The sequence below is a fragment of the Fukomys damarensis genome, unplaced genomic scaffold, assembly GCF_012274545.1.
Source record: "Fukomys damarensis isolate Sample0158 unplaced genomic scaffold, DMR_v1.0_HiC HiC_scaffold_35, whole genome shotgun sequence".
Taxonomy (NCBI): Eukaryota; Metazoa; Chordata; class Mammalia; order Rodentia; family Bathyergidae; genus Fukomys; species Fukomys damarensis.
The window spans coordinates 42658636-42679407 of NW_022900947.1; the positions used below are offsets into that span (position 1 = coordinate 42658636).

Here is a 20772-nt window from a genome sequence, read left to right on the forward strand (position 1 = left end):
TGAGGGAAGCTCTGCCTCCGGGAGTCGGGCTCCTCTCCTTTGGGCCACAGTGACCCTGGAGTGTGGCCGGGCGCCATCGCAGTGCTCTGCGTGCAACCCGCTGGGGTACGTGAGGGGCGTGTCCGCGCCTGCCCCTCCCCCTGAACCTCTCTGCCCGCTATTTTCCAGGGTTCTGCCTCTTTCCACTGGGTTTAGGACCTCCAGCCCGCTCAGGATCATGGCTACAGCAGACGGTGAGTCGCGCGTCCATCCCCCGCGGATCTCGCACCCCACCGCCTTCTGTCCTCCAGCCAGGAGCTGGCGGATCGGCGCGGTTCGGCTGGCTGGCGGGAAGGCCCGGGTTGGGGCAGCACGTGGGACCGGCGCTGCGAGACGTGCGCGGGAACCTCTGTAGCATATCTCCTATGTTTGTTTCTTGTGTCTACTCAGTTAAAAGTCTTATCCTGTTTAATGACTAAGTATAAAAGTTCCACTAAAGAAAGCAGAAATTACAGATTTTGCCTACTGTTTCATCTTACATACTTAAATCCATTTCTTTAAACTGGAACCATTCTTGATTCTTCACTTTTATCCTCCATTATTAAATCAGGACAGTAATCCCAATCCTGTAATCAATCCTGTAATCCCAGCTACATGGGAGTCTGAGGCAGGAGAATGAGTTCAGACTGGGGAGGTTCACTTTAGATTCTGGCAGCCATAAGAAGAGACACGGAGTCGTGAAAATATCTGAACATGATTTTATTCTCAGCTACTGAGCTCAACCGTGCGTGGTGACCCCCCAGCCCCACCATTCTCGCAGCAGCCCAGTAGAATATGCCTTTGACGACTTTGGTTATTTTTCCGGTCAGCGATGACTTTAGTTATATCTGTTATTTACATTGAGACCAACGGTGCATTTTCCTTTGTTGTTGTTGTGTTGTTCTTGTTGTTTTGAGACAGGGTCTCACTATATAGTTGAGACTGACCTGGAACTCACTATGTAGCCCAGGCTGGTCTCGAACTTGTAGTGATCCTCCTGCCTCAGCCTCCCAAGTGCTGGGATTTCAGGTGTGCGCCACCACGCCCGGCCCAACGGTGCATTTTCATCTTACTGACTTGAATTTAAGGTCCACAGGAAAACCCCACCACCACAGCCTGAAAGTGTAGCCATCTTAGGCTCTATTTTTCCTTAGAAAGGATTACAAGTTTGAGGCCAGCTTGAGCAATTTACCAAGACCTTTTATCTTAAAAAAAAAAAAAAGAGAGAGGGAGAATGTAATGAATCAGTTGTTCTTCCATCTTTGAAATGTCTTTGCACAAACCAAAATTTCCAGGGTTGCTGCAACAGCATCCTAGTTTCCCAGATTATGGTTTTGTTCCACCCACCTCTATCTCACTTTCCACAGTAGCCATACTGATCTAAAATACAGATGAGGGCCAGGTGGTGGTGGGGTGGGTTAACTCAGCAGTGCCGCTGCCTGCCTTGCAAGCGAAAGGACCCGGGACCGAAAAATAAAATACAGATCCGGCACTTTACATCAGTGTTTAAAAGCTCCATTATTGCTTTTAGGATAAAGTCTAAATTCGGTTAGCATGGCTTAGGAGGCCTAAAGGGTGAATAATGCAGTGGGAAGGAAGAAAACAGAATGTCCATCCTGAAAGAGGAACATAAAAAGTTGAGAGAGGTGGAGTTGAAGGAAGGAATAGAGTAACAGGAGTCTGAAGCATTAAGACGGGACTACATCCTGAAGAGCTTTTTAAACCTTGTTGGTCTAGACTTCCAGTTCAGAAGATAGGGATGCGTGCTGTAAATTGCGTGCCTTACAGTGCCAACTGTTATACTGGATTACAACTACTGTGAGCCGAGAGTAAAATTTAGCCTGGTTAAGAACAGAAAAATTACATTTACCTAGAGCTAATTAGGATTGGAGCCTAGGAGATGCGGGTTTAATTACCCTTGAATTGTGTTTTGAGATGCTACAAAATAGTGACTTTATATTTTTAAACTGAAGGGGGTGATAATTACACTACTCATTTGTAAGAAAGGGATTAAAGTGCAGCCTCAGTCTCTAGGTAGTTTGGGGGAGGGGTCCCCAAATCCCTGGGCCTTGGGCCAGAAGCTTGTGGTCTCAAGAATTTGGCCCACATCTGGAGGTAAGCAAGCTGAGTAAGCCAGCTTCCTCTGTATTCACAGCCCCTGCCATCAAGCTCCGCCTCTCAGATCATCTTTAGACATTAAAAGTGCAAAAGAACTGTTTCTTTAAGTCTTGTGACCAGCATCAAAATTAAGATTCTTGTGACCAGCATCAAAATTAGATACTTACATGCTCACTGCTCAAATCCTGTTAACCACCTGTGTTAATGAAGAAAAAAAAGTTAATGGGAGAGGGGCTTACAAACCGAAGAGGCTGATTTAAAGTGAATAGTGGAGGGCTAGGGATTTAGTTCAGTGGTGCCTCACCCACCTTGCAAGCTCAAGGTTCTGAGTTCAAGCTCCAGTATTGAGGGGGGTAAAAAAAAAAAAAGTAAATGGGAGGGCCTCTGTTTACACAGTAATAGGAAACCCATCTGGTTTTAACATTTCACCTGCCTTGGAAAACAAAAGTCAGGGAAAATACTAAACCATGTTACCTTGTGGGCCAGTTTAGGTAATGTGGCCATGTGTACAAAAATAATAGTATAATTTCATTAGTTTTATCTTAAATTCTATTTTAGTTCAGCAGTAAGAGAGACACTGATAGTGGAAAGAGCATGAGGTTGGCTATTAGATTTAGTATTTTGTCTAGCTCTATGACCTGAACCTTAATTCTTAGTTTCCTAATCACTATAATTGACAATTATGTGATGAGGCATGAGAAAATAGCTTGAGGAGAGTAAGTTCTATGCAGATGATTTAATTTTTATTAGTCACTTTGTGATTCATCATTTGAGTTGATTTAATCTTCAATGCTCAGGAAATTTCTCCCTGAAATATAATAAATTCCATTTTATTTTCACAGTATTGAACATTGGCAAAAAACTCTATGAGGGTAAAACAAAAGAAGTCTATGAATTATTAGATACTCCAGGAAAAGTCCTCCTGCAGTCCAAAGACCAGATAACAGCAGGAAATGCAGCCAGAAAGAATCACCTGGAAGGAAAAGCTGCAATCTCCAATAAGATTACCAGTTGTATTTTTCAGCTGTTACAGGAAGCAGGTAAGTAGCTTCCTCCTACCTCCTTGTCCTCTCTCCTATATATGCTGAACCCTTTCGTGGGGAGATGGTGTTACTTGGATTAACAGTTTACATGCTCAAGCCTTACTGCAGTATGACATTTTACTTGGTTTTGAATTAATTGTCTCATTTGGTTCTTTTGTAATCGGCTGCAACCTTGCTTAGGGATCCCCTTTGCAGCTTTCCTCTCAGTTTTCTGTAGTCCTACCCGGAATCTTAACTATGAAGAAAACCCATCATAATGTTGAGCAGTTCTAGTAAATGAACTAAAATTATTCCCTAAAATGCTATACAATTATATATTAAATTTCAAAAAGAATTCCCAATTAATTATAGAAGACAGATTAGCAATTCCATCAAGCCTCATATAATCATCACTTGCTAATAAATAAAACAATCTCTGTAAAACTAACCTTGACAGGAATTGAGTTTTGGCCAGGGATGTAGTTCAGCACAATCATCAGGACTTCCAAAAACATTATTACCATAATTTGATTGTGTGCTTGGTTCCCTGTGGTTTGGAGAAAAGGTTTTCCTCCCAGTAACAGTAACTATGAAACAGGTACGATAGCACACATGTAATCCCAGCTCTTGAAGAGCCTGAGGCAGGAGGATTGCAACTTTGAACCAGTCTAGGCAACATAGTAAGACCCTATTAAAAAAAAAAAAACTAAAAGAGCCAGGTACATAGCTCAGTGTTCCCTGGGTTCGGTTCTTAGGACTAGCAAACAACAACAACAAAAAAAGAACTTGTTTATATTTAAACAATGGGATACTAGTCTGTCAAGCATGGTAGAAAAATAAGCAAATATGACTAACAGTTAACACACCTGAGAAGTAAGATTTCATGAAGCCACACATGTAGTTACTGTCCCAAGTTAGGAATTGATTTTAGTCATCTACTTGCTCAGTCATCTCACTCTCCATTTCCAGAACATTTTCATCCCAATCAAATTCTATACTGATAAACAGTAGCTATCCATTCTTCCTTCCCTGAGGCTCCTAGTAACTTCTGTTTTATTTTCTTTCCCTAGAATTTGCCTGTTCTAAGTATCTGATACATAAGTGGAATAACTGTTTCTGATTTATTTCACTTGAGAATTTTCAAGGTTCAACCATATAAAATTAATGGGAGGAGGGAGAGGATTGACCGCCCCACCCCAGACAGGTTTCACTAAATTGCCCTGGCTACACTAAAATTTGTAATTCTCTTGCTTCATTGCTACAGTTACAAACTTGCACCACCATGTATAACTCCATTAGCTGGATTATCTAATATGTATTTATCCTACATTTGTGAAAGAGACCAGCTTGAAATATTATTGAATTGGCTTATAATTTGGCTGTTGATTAAAATTATTAGTCAATCCAACGCATATGTGTGATTTGCTAGAGGAGACTTCAGCTGGCTTACAGAGATAAAATTCCCTGTGCCAACGGTTACAATTGAGATCTCAATGATGAGATTGTGATGTCTCTAATAGCAAGATGACATGGCATCTGAGGATTTCTGACTGTGTAGCCATTCTCCCAGATCAAACGTTAGCTAAAGATAACAAGTGGCTTGTTAGTTATGACCTGTCCTTCACAAAAATAACGTCATTCCTCCTCTTCCCAATCCTGGCTCAGTAGTGTTTTAGTCTTGCTGTTCCTTATATCTGCCTTTACCCCCCTACTATGTTGTGTAAACAAAACTATGGACACATCCAAGAATCTTGGTCTTAAACCAGAAGAGAGCTAAGATCTAGTGAACTTAGCCAGGAGAGAGCTAAGCTCAGATCCTGGCCCCCCAAATAATAAACTTTATTCTTTGCTCTTTGCATATTATTTCATCCTCTTGAGCATCCCCTGATAATTGTTTTATCTGTTAATGTTTGTGTTGTTCTCCTTTTTTGGCTATTATGAATAATACTGCTGTGAGTACTGGTGTATAAGTGTCTGAGTCCTTGCTTTTTAGAAGTAGCATTGCTTCTTCATTAGTTTCAGAACTAGAAAATTGCAAATAAATAAACTACAGCCTTCGATGCATACTATAGGTCTCCTTAATTCTACAAATCCATAACCCAAAAAGGTTTTTAAGTTCTTAACAGATCTCTTGTATCTCAATATTTTTAAACCGTGGATCTATATACATCTTATCTTGCTCAAATTTTCTCAACTTAAACTATTGTTCCATACCAAAAAATACAATGTAACTTTTTCTTACATAAGATTTTACTGGTTGGAAATTTTGATCATTAGAATTACATGAAATCAGATGATTTGCCTGCTAAACTTATTTAGACTCTGAGCTTCTTAAAGCCTTCTAGCCTTTATATTAATCGTATATAACATTAAATATAGTTTTTTTTAAATTTAGAAACATACAATGTGATATCAAATAATCGTTAAATGCTTATTTTAAATCTATGTAGTACATTAATGTCATATTTATCATTTTTTTAAATCCAGAAATTAAAAAGTAGATTGTCTGAAGGGTTATTTTGAAAATAGAAAAACAACTTAAATTACTAATGTATCTAAACCTCAGTAGAAGCTTTTTTGGGGATCTCCTTCACTGCTATTGACAAAGAAGCAAGATGATAGGTTTATTTTGTGAAGGGGATTATGTGTGGAATTTTTAAATGAGAAAAGTTTTAATGAAATTTTGATGTTTTATTCCACCTGAATTTCTTTGAATAACCTTTTTAAAAGTTTTTTAAGGCTTTATAATTTTTCTACGTTTACAACTTTTTTCCATGAACTGTCAAATTAGTGAATAATGAATACTTTCCAAATATTTAGGTACTTAATGTTTGAAAAGCCATAAATGAAGAGTGGTAATACTAACATAAAAAGAGTGGTAATACTAACAATTGCTTAAAATTTAAAGCTAAAAGTTATCAATAGTGTATATAACAAACATGTTTTCTGGGGAGATGTAAATCTGGTAACCGAAGGTAGAAAGTTCATATAATTTTTCCCCAGTAAATACATAAAAAAGCTATAGTTTGTTACTATTACATTTCCAGAATACAGTAGAGCCTTTAACACAATGTATTATAACTTGAAATTTGTCCTGAGTCCCACTCGTCAAAAAACTGTAGTCACCAGAATGACCCCAGTGTCTGTTACATTGATGTAGTGTAAATTCTGAAGACCTCATTGTGCCAGTACATTACTAGAATATTCATTGAGAGATGGCCAGTGCTAGAACTTGAGTCATAAGTAATAGCTAATAACATTTTAGATCTCAAAAGAGAGGTCATTTGGACAGCTGTGTATAAAATGGAAAAATTACTAGTTTACATGAATGGTTCAGACTTTGCTGTACCAAAGTCAAGTAGTAACTAAAATTAGAATCTTAATTTTTTGTGGTAAAAGGTCCAAGGCTCATTTAATTACGTTTGTATAAGATTTTGTATCCAGGTTTTTCACTATTTCCAGTTTTTGAGAATGTAAGCAGCTGATATATTTATTGTATTATAGGTCAACAATTCATCTTTCTGCCAGATGTACATTTAGAGGAATGTGAAGTTGTTTGAATGAAAATTTAAACCATTTGTGTCATTGTGTGTTTTCACCACCTTATGATTTTGAACCTATTTTTCCATCGTTGACTTGTACCAATACTTTGCCTTTATGTTTATTTGTTTTGTTTTGTTTTTTTGGGTACCAGGGATCGAATTCGGGACCTTGTGCTTGCAAGGCAGGCAGAGGAACCACTGAGCTAAATCCCCAGCCATCAATACTTACACTTTCCTTATAAAGTTGGTGATGGGATTTGTCAGTTCAATTTTTGGAAAAAAAAAAATACTAGTATGACTTTCATTAATATTTTTACAGTTTTCAGAATTAGAGATGCAGTTAGGCAGATGACTTATTTATGTGTCTGTAGTAGTGTACCATGAGAAAGAAGCAAAATATAAAACATTAGTTAATTAAGTATTTATTAAAAATTTTACTTTTGACTATATTATGAATTTAACTGAAGTAAAATGTGAGTTGTATATTTTTAAAAAGTAGCAGCATTGCTACTGGGTCATGATGTAATGGAACTATTATAAGAGAGGTTGTTGTCCAAAGTTATCCCATCATGTAGTTTCCATACTAAATACTACATCAGATCTTTATCTTAGTTATCCAGTAACACTGCGTAAGAAAAGGGGTAGAAGGATAAATATTTACTGCTATTGGCCAAAGCTGCTGCTGTGTTCTTGCTACTACCTGATGGGTGTTTCCCCCGCCAAAGGATTGTTTTAGACAGTAAAAGAGGCTTAGGTGGCTGCAGTTGTGGTTCAGTGAGAGTGCTTGCCTACCCTGCACAAGGCCCTAGGTTTGATCTGTAACATCACCAAAAACAAGGGATGGGAATGTATCACAGTTGTAGAGCACTTGTCTATCTTGAGACCCTGAGTGGGTCTGCTCCCAGTACAACAAAAATATTTTCTTCCTATTTTCTCTGTTTAAAAATTACATTTATTCTTGCTAGAGGTTTTTGTTTGTCTTGTAGAGTTTTGTTGTGCTGTGATCTACCTTCTTAAGTAAGAAGATCTCAATGCTTTTTAACTTTTGCATTCAATATATAGGTATCAAAACGGCTTTCACCAGAAAATGTGGAGAGACAGCTTTCATTGCTCCCCAGTGTGAAATGATTCCAATTGAATGGGTTTGCAGAAGAATAGCAACTGGTTCTTTTCTCAAAAGAAATCCTGGTGTCAAGGAAGGATTTAAGTTTTACCCACCTAAAGTGGAACTATTTTTCAAGGTAATTATTTTATGTTTCTATGTCCTACTCTAATGTAGCAGCAAACTTTTTTTTGGTACCAGGGATCAAACTCAGGACCTTGCATTTGCAAGGCAGGTGGCAGTACCACTGCACTAAATCCCTGACTGCAGCAAACTTTTAATTACAAAGCCAGAAGATTTAAACATCTGAGTATTTGGTACTACAAATGTTACTCTTGAAATTTATGTCAGTAAAGCATATTTCCATTAACAATGATAGTGAGAGTTTTTAAATATCTGTGAAAATGTACTTACCTTTTCTGTTAGTTACTTTCCTCTGTTGCTGAGACAAAATACCCACCACCCAAAGATAAAGGGAAAGAAAGGTTTATTTGATTTACAGTTCATAGAGGTGTCAGTCCATATCAGTTGGCTCTAAGGCAAGGTGGCAGAGGAGAAACAGTTCATAATGACAGAAGACAGCAAAATCAACATGAGGCCTTAACAGTGACTTCCTGACCCTTTTATTTCATCCAGGGTACCTGGATTAGGGTGGTGCCAAACCAGTCACTCACTGGTAACTGCAGTAACCACAACCCTTATCCTCAGCATCACATATTCCAAATTCAACTACCTCTAAAAAAAACACCCCACCATAGGGGCCGGGGATTTAGCTCAGTGGTTTGGTGGCCTGCCTTGCAAGTGCAAGGACCCGAGTTCAATCCCCGGTACCAAAAAAAAAAAAAAAAAAAGTTGTGCAGTTGAAATCTTTCTGTAGCCTAATAGAGGAAAATGTACTATCATTATCTCTGAAAACAAAGATATATGCCATAAGAATAAATAATTTTGAATTTTTACAGTCTATGTTCAAATTGTTTTACTCCATCTTGATTTATGATATTATGCATAGATCTTCTTTGAAAGCAATGGCAGTCCCAGCACTTGGGAGGCTGAGTCAGAAGGATTGCTGTGAGTTCAAGGCCAGCCTGGGCTACATAGTGAGTTTGAGTCCAGCCTTAACTAATAAACAGCAAGACCTTGTCTCAAAAATCTTAAGAAAAGGTGGTGGGGCTGGGGATTTAGCTCAGAGGCACCTGAGCCTGCCTTGTAAGCACAAGGTCCTGAGTTCAATCCCTGGTATCAAAAACAATAAAGCAAGCAGTGATAGTTTGGCATTTTTAAACAGTGCGTTGCATAATTTATATTATATAAATCAAGATCCATTAAATCATAAAATTGGGACAGTGCTTAAAATAGTTGCTTTTCATTAACATTTTTGTTTGAGATCTTTTCAATTATCAAATGGTGTCCCTAAAGATTTGTATTCCTGTTGGACATGGTGGCGCATGCTTGCAATCCAGTACTTGGGAAGTTGAGGTAGGAGGATTGCTTTGAGTTTGAAGCCATCCTGTACCACCTAGCCTCTTGTCTCAAGGGCAAAAAAAATTAAAGATTTGTATTCCTATAAAAGTTCTTATTGGCCAGGGATTTGGCTCAGTGGTTCTGCCCCCTGCCTCACAAGTGCAAGGGCCCGAGTTTGATCCCCAGTACCAAGAAAAAAGTTCTCATCAAAAATGAGGTCATGAGGTTGTAAAAACTAATTTTTGGAAAGATTGGATAGATTGAAATGTGTTTTGGCCTTCCTGTTGTTTGTGGAAGATGTTAGTTTTTCTGAAAAGTTCAAAAATTCTAGATGTAAATTAATTGTACTACTGTATTTTATTCTCAGGATGATGCTAATAATGATCCTCAATGGTCTGAGGAACAGCTAATTGCTGCAAAATTTTGCTTTGCTGGACTTGTTATAGGCCAAACTGAAGTGGATATCATGAGTCATGCTACACAAACTATTTTTGAAATACTGGAGAAATCTTGGTTGACCCAGAACTGTACACTGGTTGATATGAAGGTACAGATGAAACAAAGAATTTGAAAGTAAAGATTATAACTGAGAAACATTGTTAATAGTATAATTTTCTTAAGTTTTTCTTTGATAATATGCTGTTTCTAGATTGAATTTGGCGTTGATGTGACCACCAAAGAAATTGTTCTTGCTGATGTTATAGATAATGATTCCTGGAGACTCTGGCCATCGGGAGATCGAAGCCAGCAGAAAGACAAACAGGTCAGTAAACAGCTGTGGCAGCACTCGCCTATAGTCCAAGCTACTCAAGAGGCAGGATGATGGAAAATTTAGGGCCATCCTAGGTAGTTAGATTTTATCGCTTTTTTTGGTACTGGGGATCAAACTTCGTTCCTTGGGCTTGTGAGGTAGGTGCCAGAACCAATGAGCTAAATCCCCAGCCCTTTTTAATATTGTCATAGATTCTCATAACAATAACACAGCAAATATTATCTTTGTTTCGCTGAAAACTAAGGTTCTAAGAGGATAAGTGTTCACAATTAGAGGAGTAAGTGGCAGATTTGGGACTTTACACCACGTCTTCCAAATTTCACCAGGCCCCATATCTGTTTTTTCTTAACAAAATTAGGGCAAGATCCTCTTTATATTCAATAAATAAAAATTCTCAAGGCAGCTAATTGTTAACTATAGAAAGCAATTCACCTTGCATGAAAATAAAATTTTGCCTCACTACTGTATTTATCTCTAGTTCAGGAAATGGATTTGAAGACTGAGGTGCATGTTTAGATATGTCGCTTGTTGTCCCTATTCAAGTCAAAAACCAGTTTTGGATAGCAAAAAATACTTTGTTTTCTAAACTTTATATCTCATTTTCTAGTCTTACCGTGACCTCAAGGAAGTAACCCCTGAAGGGCTCCAGATGGTAAAGAAAAACTTTGAGTGGGTTGCAGAGAGAGTAGAGGTAATCCTTCTTTAGTGAACCTGTATTGTGTTTTTCTTCTAAGAAAATCTTGTTTCAAACTAAAATCTGGGAAGGAATAGTGCTTCTCATTTACTTTTTACTGGTATAATGGAATTCCCATTAAGTTGGCCAGTGTACTCCTCCCAGATCCTGGTGGCTAGACCTGGGGTCCTGTCTCCTCCCTGGCCCAGTAGGAGAAACTGTTTCCTACCCACCTCTTTGCTGCTATTCAGTTCCTATAGCATGGAATGGGTGGGACTCCATGTAACATTTTTCATTTCATTTTTCACTTCTATGATGCTGGAGATGGAACCCAGACCCTCATGAATGCTAGACGAGTGCTCTACCACTGAGCTACATCCCCCACCTTTCATTATATTAGAAAAAACGCATAATTTATCTTCCACCCAAGTCCTAACCAGGTGTGACCTTGCTTATCTTCTGAAATAGGTAAAAGCAGGCACGTTCAGTGTAATATGGCTATAGACAGGTAAATTTTAATTTATCTGATTAAAAATCTCATCTGTTACATTTTAATTATGCTTGTTTAGTTTTGGTGCCAGGGATCAAACTGAGGACCTTGCGCTTGCGAGGCAGGCGTGGCACCAGTGAGCTACATCCCTGGCCCTGTTAGATTTAATTATGAAGATCACATCTAGAAGTTATTTAAGAACCACCTACGTTTTATTCTGTTTGTCTTTTAAATAGGATGTATGAAGGAAGAAAATACTCTGTCTGGAAGTAATTTTACTGCAATACCTCTGAGAATTGATTGTTCTTATGGTACTTATTCCTATATTTATTCATTTTTGTCTTTATCATATCCATGTTTTTCTTTTCCAGTTGCTTCTGAAATCAGAAAGCCAGTGCAGGGTTGTAGTATTGATGGGATCAACTTCTGATCTTGGTCACTGTGAAAAAATCAAGAAAGCTTGTGGAAATTATGGAATTCCCTGTGAACTTCGAGTAACATCTGCCCATAAAGGCCCAGATGAAACTTTTAGGATTAAAGCTGAATATGAAGGTAAACTTCATCTAACTAGAATAATTTGGGTATTTCTGATTTTGCCCCCAAAAATTATGTATTATAGACTTGACTGCTGAAAAGAGCTTTTCCATATTTCTGAGAGGAAACTATGAGATGCACTCTCATGATCTGACCTTCAAAAAGCATAAGATGCTACTAGTAGCTTATAAAAGAAAGTAGGGGAAAAGAACTGAAAGCACAAGGATAGAGGGAAACATTAAAAGTGTGAGAACCTCTGGTTCTTTACCTAGTAAATACCCCTTTTAGCATTGTTTCTAATTTGCTCCAGCACAAAATAAGCCTCATATCAGTTACAGGATGCCCAAAGTTGCAACAGCAGATCCTCTCTGGGATCTTTAATAGCCCAGCCTTTCGTGGGTGGCAGTCAAACATGAAATTAGGTCAATTTCAGAATGTAGCACATAAGAACAAGATAGCACTGATCTAAAATACCAGAACCCTGGGTTCACAGCCAGGTACGTGCCTCTCAAATGGAGGATGACTGACAATACTCTAAAGGTGATTGCTACAGGAGTATAGTTACTACTTTAGGGGTAGATTAGGATTGAATTTCAGACCCGCATAATAAGCTAATGAAAGCTACAACTTCTCTTGCTAAGCTGCTCCTCCAGCCCCTGTATACCATTAAATTTGCCTTCAAATCATGTTTCAAGAAGTGCCTGTAAACCTCCAGTCACTATTAAATAGTCTCTATTTCAGAGACTGCTTAGCAGAAAAGACGTGTTCAGTAGTTGTCATTCTTCATTTTTGTGAACCTTGTATTTTGAAATTATATATAATAGTATATTTTTAATGCTTTTTTCACAGAAGACTACTCAAAGGTTTAAGACGTAGATGCTTTTTTAAACATATCTTGCAGTCCTTTGTAATGTTTAATCCAATGATAATCTTGTCATTTCCCTAGGGGATGGCATTCCAACTGTGTTTGTGGCAGTAGCAGGCAGAAGCAATGGTTTAGGCCCAGTGATGGCTGGTAACACTGCATATCCAGTGATCAGCTGTCCTCCCCTCACGTCAGACTGGGGAGCTCAGGATGTGTGGTCCTCTCTTCGACTACCCAGTGGTAAGATACACTGATGTTTTTTATTTTTTTTGATAAATGAGTCTCGCTATGTAGTTCAGGCTGACCTTGAACTCACTATTCCAAGCTGGTCTTGAACTTACAGCGATCTTCTTACCTCAGCCTTCTGGGTGCTGGGACTACAGGTGAGCACCACCATGTCTGGCCCACACTGACTTTTTTTTAACTGCTTATTACAAAAATTTCAAACATACACAACAGTATGTAGACTAGTATAATGAAATCTCATGTACTCATTAACCGGCCTTACTAATTACTATGTTGTTTTATTTGTAGTCCCTTCTGCCAAATTATTCTAAAGCAGATTTTAGATATTGTGATATTTTATACTTAAATACTGAAGTATGCATCTCTAAGTTTTTCTTAAATCATAATCTTGATACTGTATTCACCACCCAAAAAAATGGTACCGTGTCTGACTCGCAAGTGCAAGGTCCTGAGTTCAGTCAGTACCGCAAAAAAAAAAAAAGTAATAATGTCTAAAAATACCTTATTTCTAGTTGATGTTCATTTATGTTCAGTTGTCTCACTTTTTTGTAATTAGTATTTTTAAATTGAGATTCAACCCAGTCCTTACATTCATTTTGTCAATATCTTTTCAGTCTTATTTAATCTGTAAAACTTCACTTTTTTTCTTTTATTTTTCTTGTAGAGTTTTCCACATTGGTTTATTACATTCCTAGATGATGGTAAACATGCTCTTCCATCCCCTGTATTTTCTATAAGCACCATGGTTTTAAGATTTGTACAGTAGTAAAATCAAGTTCAGATTTTTTTTTTTTTCCAAGAATACGTTGTTAGGTGCACATCTGTAATCCCAGCACTTGGAGGGCTAAGGCAGGAGGATCTCTTGGAGTTTGAGGCCAGCTTGAATTACTGTACATAGTGTGACCCTGTCTCAAAAAAACACCAAAAGAAAAAAAAAAAGAATATACTATTAGTGGTATTGAGTTTTAAACAAAACTGATTACTTCAGAAAAAAATTAATTTTAAATATTGAGGACAAAAGTAATTAACGTAAAAGAAAGTCATCTTTGGTCTGATGCAGCTGGGTCTCATATCAGTATTATAGTGTGTTCATCAAAATCTAAGGTATAATCTGATGTTTTGCAAGTTCTGAGAGTCAATATTATTTCATTAGGAGCTGATTGCCTTATTTCTAAAACCTCAGACTTTTCTCAGTTGTGTAAATCTTTGACATATATCAAATACATTAAGTACCTGAGACCTGTGATGTGTTTCAGAATAGACTGGCCTTCTGCACCACTGGTGTCTTAGGATCTGCCTCCAGTGTCATTTTGGAAATAACGTTTTGCCTTTCTTTACTCTTAGATCTCCAGTTTCCTAGTTCCCCTGTGTTTCCCTGTTTTGGTTTCCTTCTTACTTTGTTGGAGCACATTCTTTGTTAATTTCCTGAGGAAAGAGTACAAAATGTAAACCTTGAGATCTTATATATCTGAAATGTTCTAATTGGAACTCCACACTTATTTGATAGTTTTAGGAATACAATTATAGGTTGAAAATTGTTCTCCCATAGAATTATGAGAGCAACTCCACTGCCTTTGTGCCATTCCAATTCTACGTCTTTTAAGAATTTTGTTTCCTTCTGGAAACTTTCACGATGTTTTAGTATCTTCATTGTTATTAAATTTCTCAGATGTACCTTGGTCTGTTTTTACTGTGGACTTTATAGGTTCTTTTAATATGATACTTTAATTCTTTAGTCATGGAGAATGCTTTAATTTTCTTACCCCTCCATTTTCTCTCCTCATTTGGGTTATTCAGACTTGGCTTTCCTTGATTGCTAGCCCATTTTCCTTCTGTTACAATGCTTTCTGGAATATTTTCCTCAGTTTTACATTCCAACCCTTCTATTGAATTTAGCATTTGAATACAGTATATTTACATTTCCAAAAGCCCTATTTTCTCTGAAATTTTTTTCTATACTATATTTGTTTAATCTTTGCAGTAACACCTTTTTCTAAACTTAGTATAGTCTTATTATTTCTTTTCTCAACTCTCAGGTAATTAATTCAGTTTTACTGGGGTACTGTAGAAAGCTCATTGGAAACGGCTTTGTGTGAGGTGATCTTATGGAGTTGTTTTTTGAATAATCCCTCACCTCCCATCAGTGTCAAGGCCTTTTCTCAGGTATTATCCAAAATCACCAGAGAATTTTTGCCTTAGGTTCCTGCTAGCTGAACAGATCTGGCTGCCAGATTCCTCGGAAGCTTAGACGGAGAGGCTGAGTATCTCAGAGTAGGCCTATAAATGTAAGCTACTTTCATGGTGGCATTCCTTGTCTCTGCTGTGCCTGGTGTCCCCCAGTCCGGAGAAATCTGAAGTCTTTTTCATCTTGAGATAAATTGAAAACTATGCTGTGGTCTTTTTTGGGGGGGTACCAGAGATAGAACTAGGGCCCTTGCACTTGCAAGGCAGGCAGTGGAACCACTGAGCCAAATCCCTGGCCCTGCTCTGGTCTTTTTAAAAGTACTGTTGATCAAGTGAGGTGGGAAGTTGGTTCTTACGCTTTTATCAGTCAGTCCTTTTCTTTGTAGTGCCACTTTCACTCCCACTACTCTGCTAAGCTGATGCTACCTCATTTGCCTTTTGGCTGTCAAAATGCTATTGCTATTATATCGTTGTCTTTGTATGTTTATGCCTGTTTTCTTTATTTCCTTTACTCTTGGTTTTATGTGACTCCAGAGATAAATCTTGTGCTTAACGAATGCATCTTTAACTAGATCCTTGACTAAACATTCTACTATAAATTATTAAATCTTTAAAAACCTGTAGCTATGGCTGGGGATTTAGTTTAGTGGTTCTGCTGCCTGCCTCTCAAGCACAAGGACCTGAGTTTGATCCCCCGTACCAATAAATAAATACATACATACATACATACATACATACATAACCTGTAGCTATAAAGCTATTAACCAGTTTTACAACAGAGGAACTATATAGTTATTATCCATTAGATTTTGAAAAGGAGAAATGAACAAAAGTTGGGCAGCAATTTTTTTCTATTAGTGTGCAAGGGGAGAGAAAAATCTGGGAAATTTGTATGTTGTCACTCAAATTGGAGGGTAATGCTTTGAAGAATGATTTTACAGTGGCCCATATGAAATCCTAGACTTTGTCTGACACCTGCTTACTAGGAAAGGAGTCCTGGGCAGTAGTCATATATATTTCAGGTGTTAAGAGTAGAGCACTCTATCCAGTATGCAAATACTTATGCTTCACTCATTAAATACTTTAGCCAGACAGTTCCCCAAGCACACATTCATAACTCAAAAGGAAGCTACTAATTATCCTCTTTCTATAGACAAGGATATGAAAATTAACATTAAGCAACTTGGCCAGTGCCGCATTGTGACAACTTATTTATTTATTCATACAAATTTGTATTAACATGAATTGTAAATTGGTATTTTTCAGTGCTAGGGATCAAACCTAGGGCCTTATGCATGTTAGGCAAGTGCTATACCACTGAGCTCTTTCCCCAGCCTGTACTTTATTCTGTTTTTATTGTGAATAGAGCTAGAATAGTCAAGCATTTGAGGAAGTACATGCCTGTACTCTTGGAGGCTGAATCAGGATTTCAAGTTCAAGTCCTGCTGGTGCAACTTAATGATTTAGCAAGACTCTGTCTCAAAAACCTTTAAAAAGAGCTGGGGATGTTGAGTGCGAAGGCCCTGGATTCAATCCCCAGTACTGCAAAAAATAAAGCATGATGAACGCCAAAAAAATAGGAAAACTGGAGCTTTTGAATCTGTAAAGTAGGCAGTAGTCCTTGACTCCAGTAATATTACACATGATAGTGCCATCTCAAGAAACTGCCTGAGCAGACTTACAATTCCCAAGGCCCTTAACTTTCTTTTGCTCCTGCCTTGTAGATCTTAAAATTGTTCTTGTAGATTTTAAATTATTCTTTGGAATTGACTTTTTTTTTTTACTGCTTAAAAATGTTTCAATAATTCAAATGAAAATACAAAAAGATTAGCTAGAAAATTATCAAAACAACATATTTCAGAATAAGTGCTTCTGTTTGCCTTGTCCTTGTTTTACTCCATGGCCCGTCACTCCCTAGTGACAAAGAAAAAGTATGTGTGATAAAGAAATAGTATGTGTGAAAAGTTTAAAAAAGTAAATCTCTATGCAAGTAGATTCACTAAGAATGATAGATAATACATATAAAGTCTCTTCCTGGCAGATAAATACTATGTTTCCTCATACAGTCACATTGCTACTTCAACATTAAACCATTCTGTAGATCCTATTTTAGATAAGCTACTATATTAGTATGGTAGCTTTTTATAGTCTGTAGCAACAGGTCTTTTCTATGTTTGGTTGTTTTGCACTGCTGGGGATTAAATCTCAGGCCTCATGAATGCTAGGCAAGTGTTCTAGCACTAAGGTAGATCCTTTGCCCCTGTTATTTTTTTCATTATTAACTGACAGCTTAATTTCCTCTTTTCCTTTCCAAACCAATAGGTCTTGGCTGTTCCACCATACTTTCTCCTGAAGGATCAGCTCAGTTTGCTGCTCAGATATTTGGATTAAACAATCACTTGGTATGGGCCAAACTGCGAGCAAGTATATTGAACACATGGATTTCCTTGAAGCAGGCTGACAAGAAAATCAGAGAATGTAATTTCTAAAAATGTTATTGGGGGGGTGTACACATTCTGGTTTAGCTGCAGAAAAATAAGCAAAGTAGAAAAAATAATTTTGAATCAGAAAATTGATACATGAATAAATGCTTCTCTAGATAACGTGGATTAGAATGTGTTTGTATTTAATATTTCTCTATAGGCAGTAAAATTAATATAAGAACATTTTAAGATTACTTTTTTTCTACCCACTGTATAATCCTTGTTCAGTAGGTAACATAATCCAAAAAACACATTTTATGAATGCCAATAAGATCCTATTATAAAGCTCTAAAGTTATAACTTGACCTGCTATATCTCAACCAGTAAGTTTTAGAAGGATAAAATGGTTATTATATCTTAGGTGATAAGAGCAATATAATCCTCATTCATTTTATGGTCTTTACAAATTCTAAGGGCATGGTTTTGGTTTTTGTTTTAATAGTCACTATCTCAGAAAATAGTGTGTATTTATATTATCTCTAGCTAGGTATAACAACCCATATACAGTCCAGGCTACTTTCAAACTCAGTCTTCCTGCCTCATTCTCCCTAATGCTATTATAGGTATGTGTCACCACGCCAGGCTTTGTCTTTTTTTCTTTAGTAAGGAAAGTTGAGATTGATGCTAGGGGTAGGGGAAAACACATAAAATAAGACAAAGGGTCACTATGGAAGCCACCTAGTATCAAGTATTAATGCCAATGAGTTCATCTAAGAACCTGTAAAATCACAGAATATAAAGAAGTTCTGGTTCATTTTTAAAAGAAGGGGCAATCAATTTTCTCCAGAGGGTTGTATCCCCTAAAATATTAAAAACCTCTGCTACAGATGAAATCTTGATAATGCTTTCCCTCTGGCCTACACTGTATTTTCTAACCTCTTAACGGTTAATAAGCTGCCATCTCTTACAACTTGTTTCATCTGATCCACCTGGGATATGTTGCCTAACCACTCCTTTCTTGAGCTAACACTAAGATAGTCCACCCTTACTCTTGGTCATTTCTTTTAACCTATTCCCTGACGTATTGGTTATTTCTTAGTTTCTCTCATTTATTAATAGAGTGGGTAATGTTAATAAAATTTCCAACTGGCTTCTGAACATATTTTTTTTCTGTATCTGTCCGCCCCATAGGCACTTGTATAAAAACCAGAATGCTTGCAACTTAATTCATATTCACCAAGCCTAGAACTAGTCACTGTCCCAAGTCAGAAAGGATTTCATCCTTTATGTTCCTTTTTAACCTTTTACATCTCACTGAGCAACAAGTTGTGGCTATCAGTTTCAATTTCTGCTTAACCTTTGAATTTTAACTTATTCTCTTATCCTCCATATGGGATCCTCAAATGCGAGTCAGATGCAGTACTAGCCTGATCCTTAGACGGTCCTCGAGCAACCCAGTCTTTTCTAGGTGATTGCCCAGACTTCCAAAATTTCTTTCTTTTTTTTTTTTTTTTTTTGCCATAGACCCTTCTGAAAATATTAATCCTGATGACCTCTTTAGGAACTTGCACACACAAAATTGATTCTTGGGTTCCCTTGAATCCTACTATGGTCTGTAGGTTAAGATGCACTGGTGTGTGCCAGACAGGGTGGTGCACACCTGTAATCCCAGCACTCAGGAGGTTGAGACAGGAATATCGAGCTTTTTGAGACCAGCCTAGGCTGATGATTCCAGGTCAGCCTGAACTTCATAGCAAGACCCTGTCTCCAAAACCCTAAAAATAAAAAGAATCACTGATGTGACCTGTCAAGGGAACCTGTTTCCTCATAATCCTTGGACTGCCATATATTTATACGTTTATTTCTTTGAAGGACTTCATTTTACCATTACCATTTACTATTTGTTAGATAGTGGAGCTTTATTTCCATAAAACCTTTCATAACCACAATTGCTCTTAAATTGTAAGTTCCAAGAAGAGAAAAATGTAATTTACACTTGATTTCCCATACACTGTTACACTCTGATGTACTATGCCTAACTGCTAGAGATTGGAGAATTGTAATTTTCTATTTTATGCTAATTTGCAAGGCTGGCTTATGTGCTATGGCAGAACAATTACGAGACTTAAACAATTTTAACATCTTTCAAGTTTGGGTGTCTGGTCTCTGAGTAGTGACTATTCAAGTGATTCATCCTCTTCTGTCTACCCATTTAGGTAGCAATGATTCTACCTAATTCTGTGAAGTACATGAAAAAGTTTTAAGTTTAGGGCTGGGGATTTAGGTCACTGGTTCTACTCCCTGCCTCATAAGTGCAAGGTCCTGAGTTTGATCCTCAGTACCAAAAAAAAGGTTTTAAATTTAATTTAGACTGGTGGATAGGACTTAACACTATCATGGTCAATATCAGTTTTAACCTCAGCATCTTAGTACAGTACAGATATCGTCAGTAGTTTAATTCATTGATGCTAGAGTACTTGAAAGCATTTACTCATTACATTTCCTGTAAGAAGTCACCTTACACAACATCTAATTTGTCACGTGGGTGATTATACTTTCTATGAGCTTAAAGGTGAACACAAAAATGGGAAAAATTGTCCAAATAACGCAGTTTTTAAGCTTTTATCATAAAGACATTCTTAGATTTGCTGCTTTTAAAAACAGCTTCTGAAATTACAAAGGTTATGACAATAAGTTAGTTAATATACGTAAAATGTATCTTGGCTTATGAATGTATTACATAATGTGACTTAAGAGGTTTTTTTTTGTTTTGTTTTAGTACCAGGTATCGAACTCAGGGCCTTGTGCTTGCCAGGTAGGCACTGTGCCACCAAGCTACAATCCTAGCCCTGTAATGTCAGTTATGAGTGGAATTAATTCACCATGAAAATTACCCTGAATTCATTATTGCTATCAGCTGATCTAGTTTCTGTGAAAACATGCAAGATGGGGAGTAATTTGCCACAGAGTATCCACAAATTCTCCGTGACATTTCCAGCCCAGCAATCCTTAGAAAGGCATTAAAGATGCTTACTTGGGAGCAGAGGGGGGAGTAATGGGAATAGAACATAGGGCCTTCTGTATGCTAGCTAGATAAGACCTCCATCAACTTTTACTTTGAGATGGTCTTACTAAGTTGCCTAGGTTGGACTCCTGAATAGCTGGGATTACAGACATGCCCACATTGCCCAGCTAAAAATACTTAAATAATATTTCTTCTGCATGTCCTGGAGTTAACTAAGATAGTAACATAATATACTTAATATACACATCTCAGAAAGCATAAATGACCAAATATTAATATAAAAATAAGTTTGCGGTA

General features: G+C 37.4%; 1 protein-coding gene across 1 annotated transcript; it reads left to right on the plus strand.

Moving 5' to 3' along the window:
• Window positions 1–6: 6 nt before the first annotated feature.
• Paics (phosphoribosylaminoimidazole carboxylase and phosphoribosylaminoimidazolesuccinocarboxamide synthase) lies at window positions 7–17670 on the plus strand. The gene is made up of 9 exons (XM_010640303.3): window positions 7–233; window positions 2979–3176; window positions 7763–7941; window positions 9631–9810; window positions 9913–10026; window positions 10643–10726; window positions 11570–11750; window positions 12679–12837; window positions 17350–17670. Exons 1-9 carry the CDS (start codon window positions 218–220, stop codon window positions 17514–17516), a joined length of 1278 nt encoding a protein of 425 aa, XP_010638605.1. The 5' UTR covers window positions 7–217; the 3' UTR covers window positions 17517–17670.
• The last annotated feature ends 3102 nt before the right edge of the window (window positions 17671–20772 follow it).

What these genes read in the sequence shown, in the direction of transcription:
- Paics (XM_010640303.3), top strand. An exon ending in TCAGCTGTTACAGGAAGCAG is followed by an intron (nt 3,177 to 7,762) that starts GTAAGTAGCTTC and finishes TTCAATATATAG; the next exon opens with GTATCAAAACGGCTTTCACC. An exon ending in GGGTTGCAGAGAGAGTAGAG is followed by an intron (nt 10,727 to 11,569) that starts GTAATCCTTCTT and finishes TTTCTTTTCCAG; the next exon opens with TTGCTTCTGAAATCAGAAAG.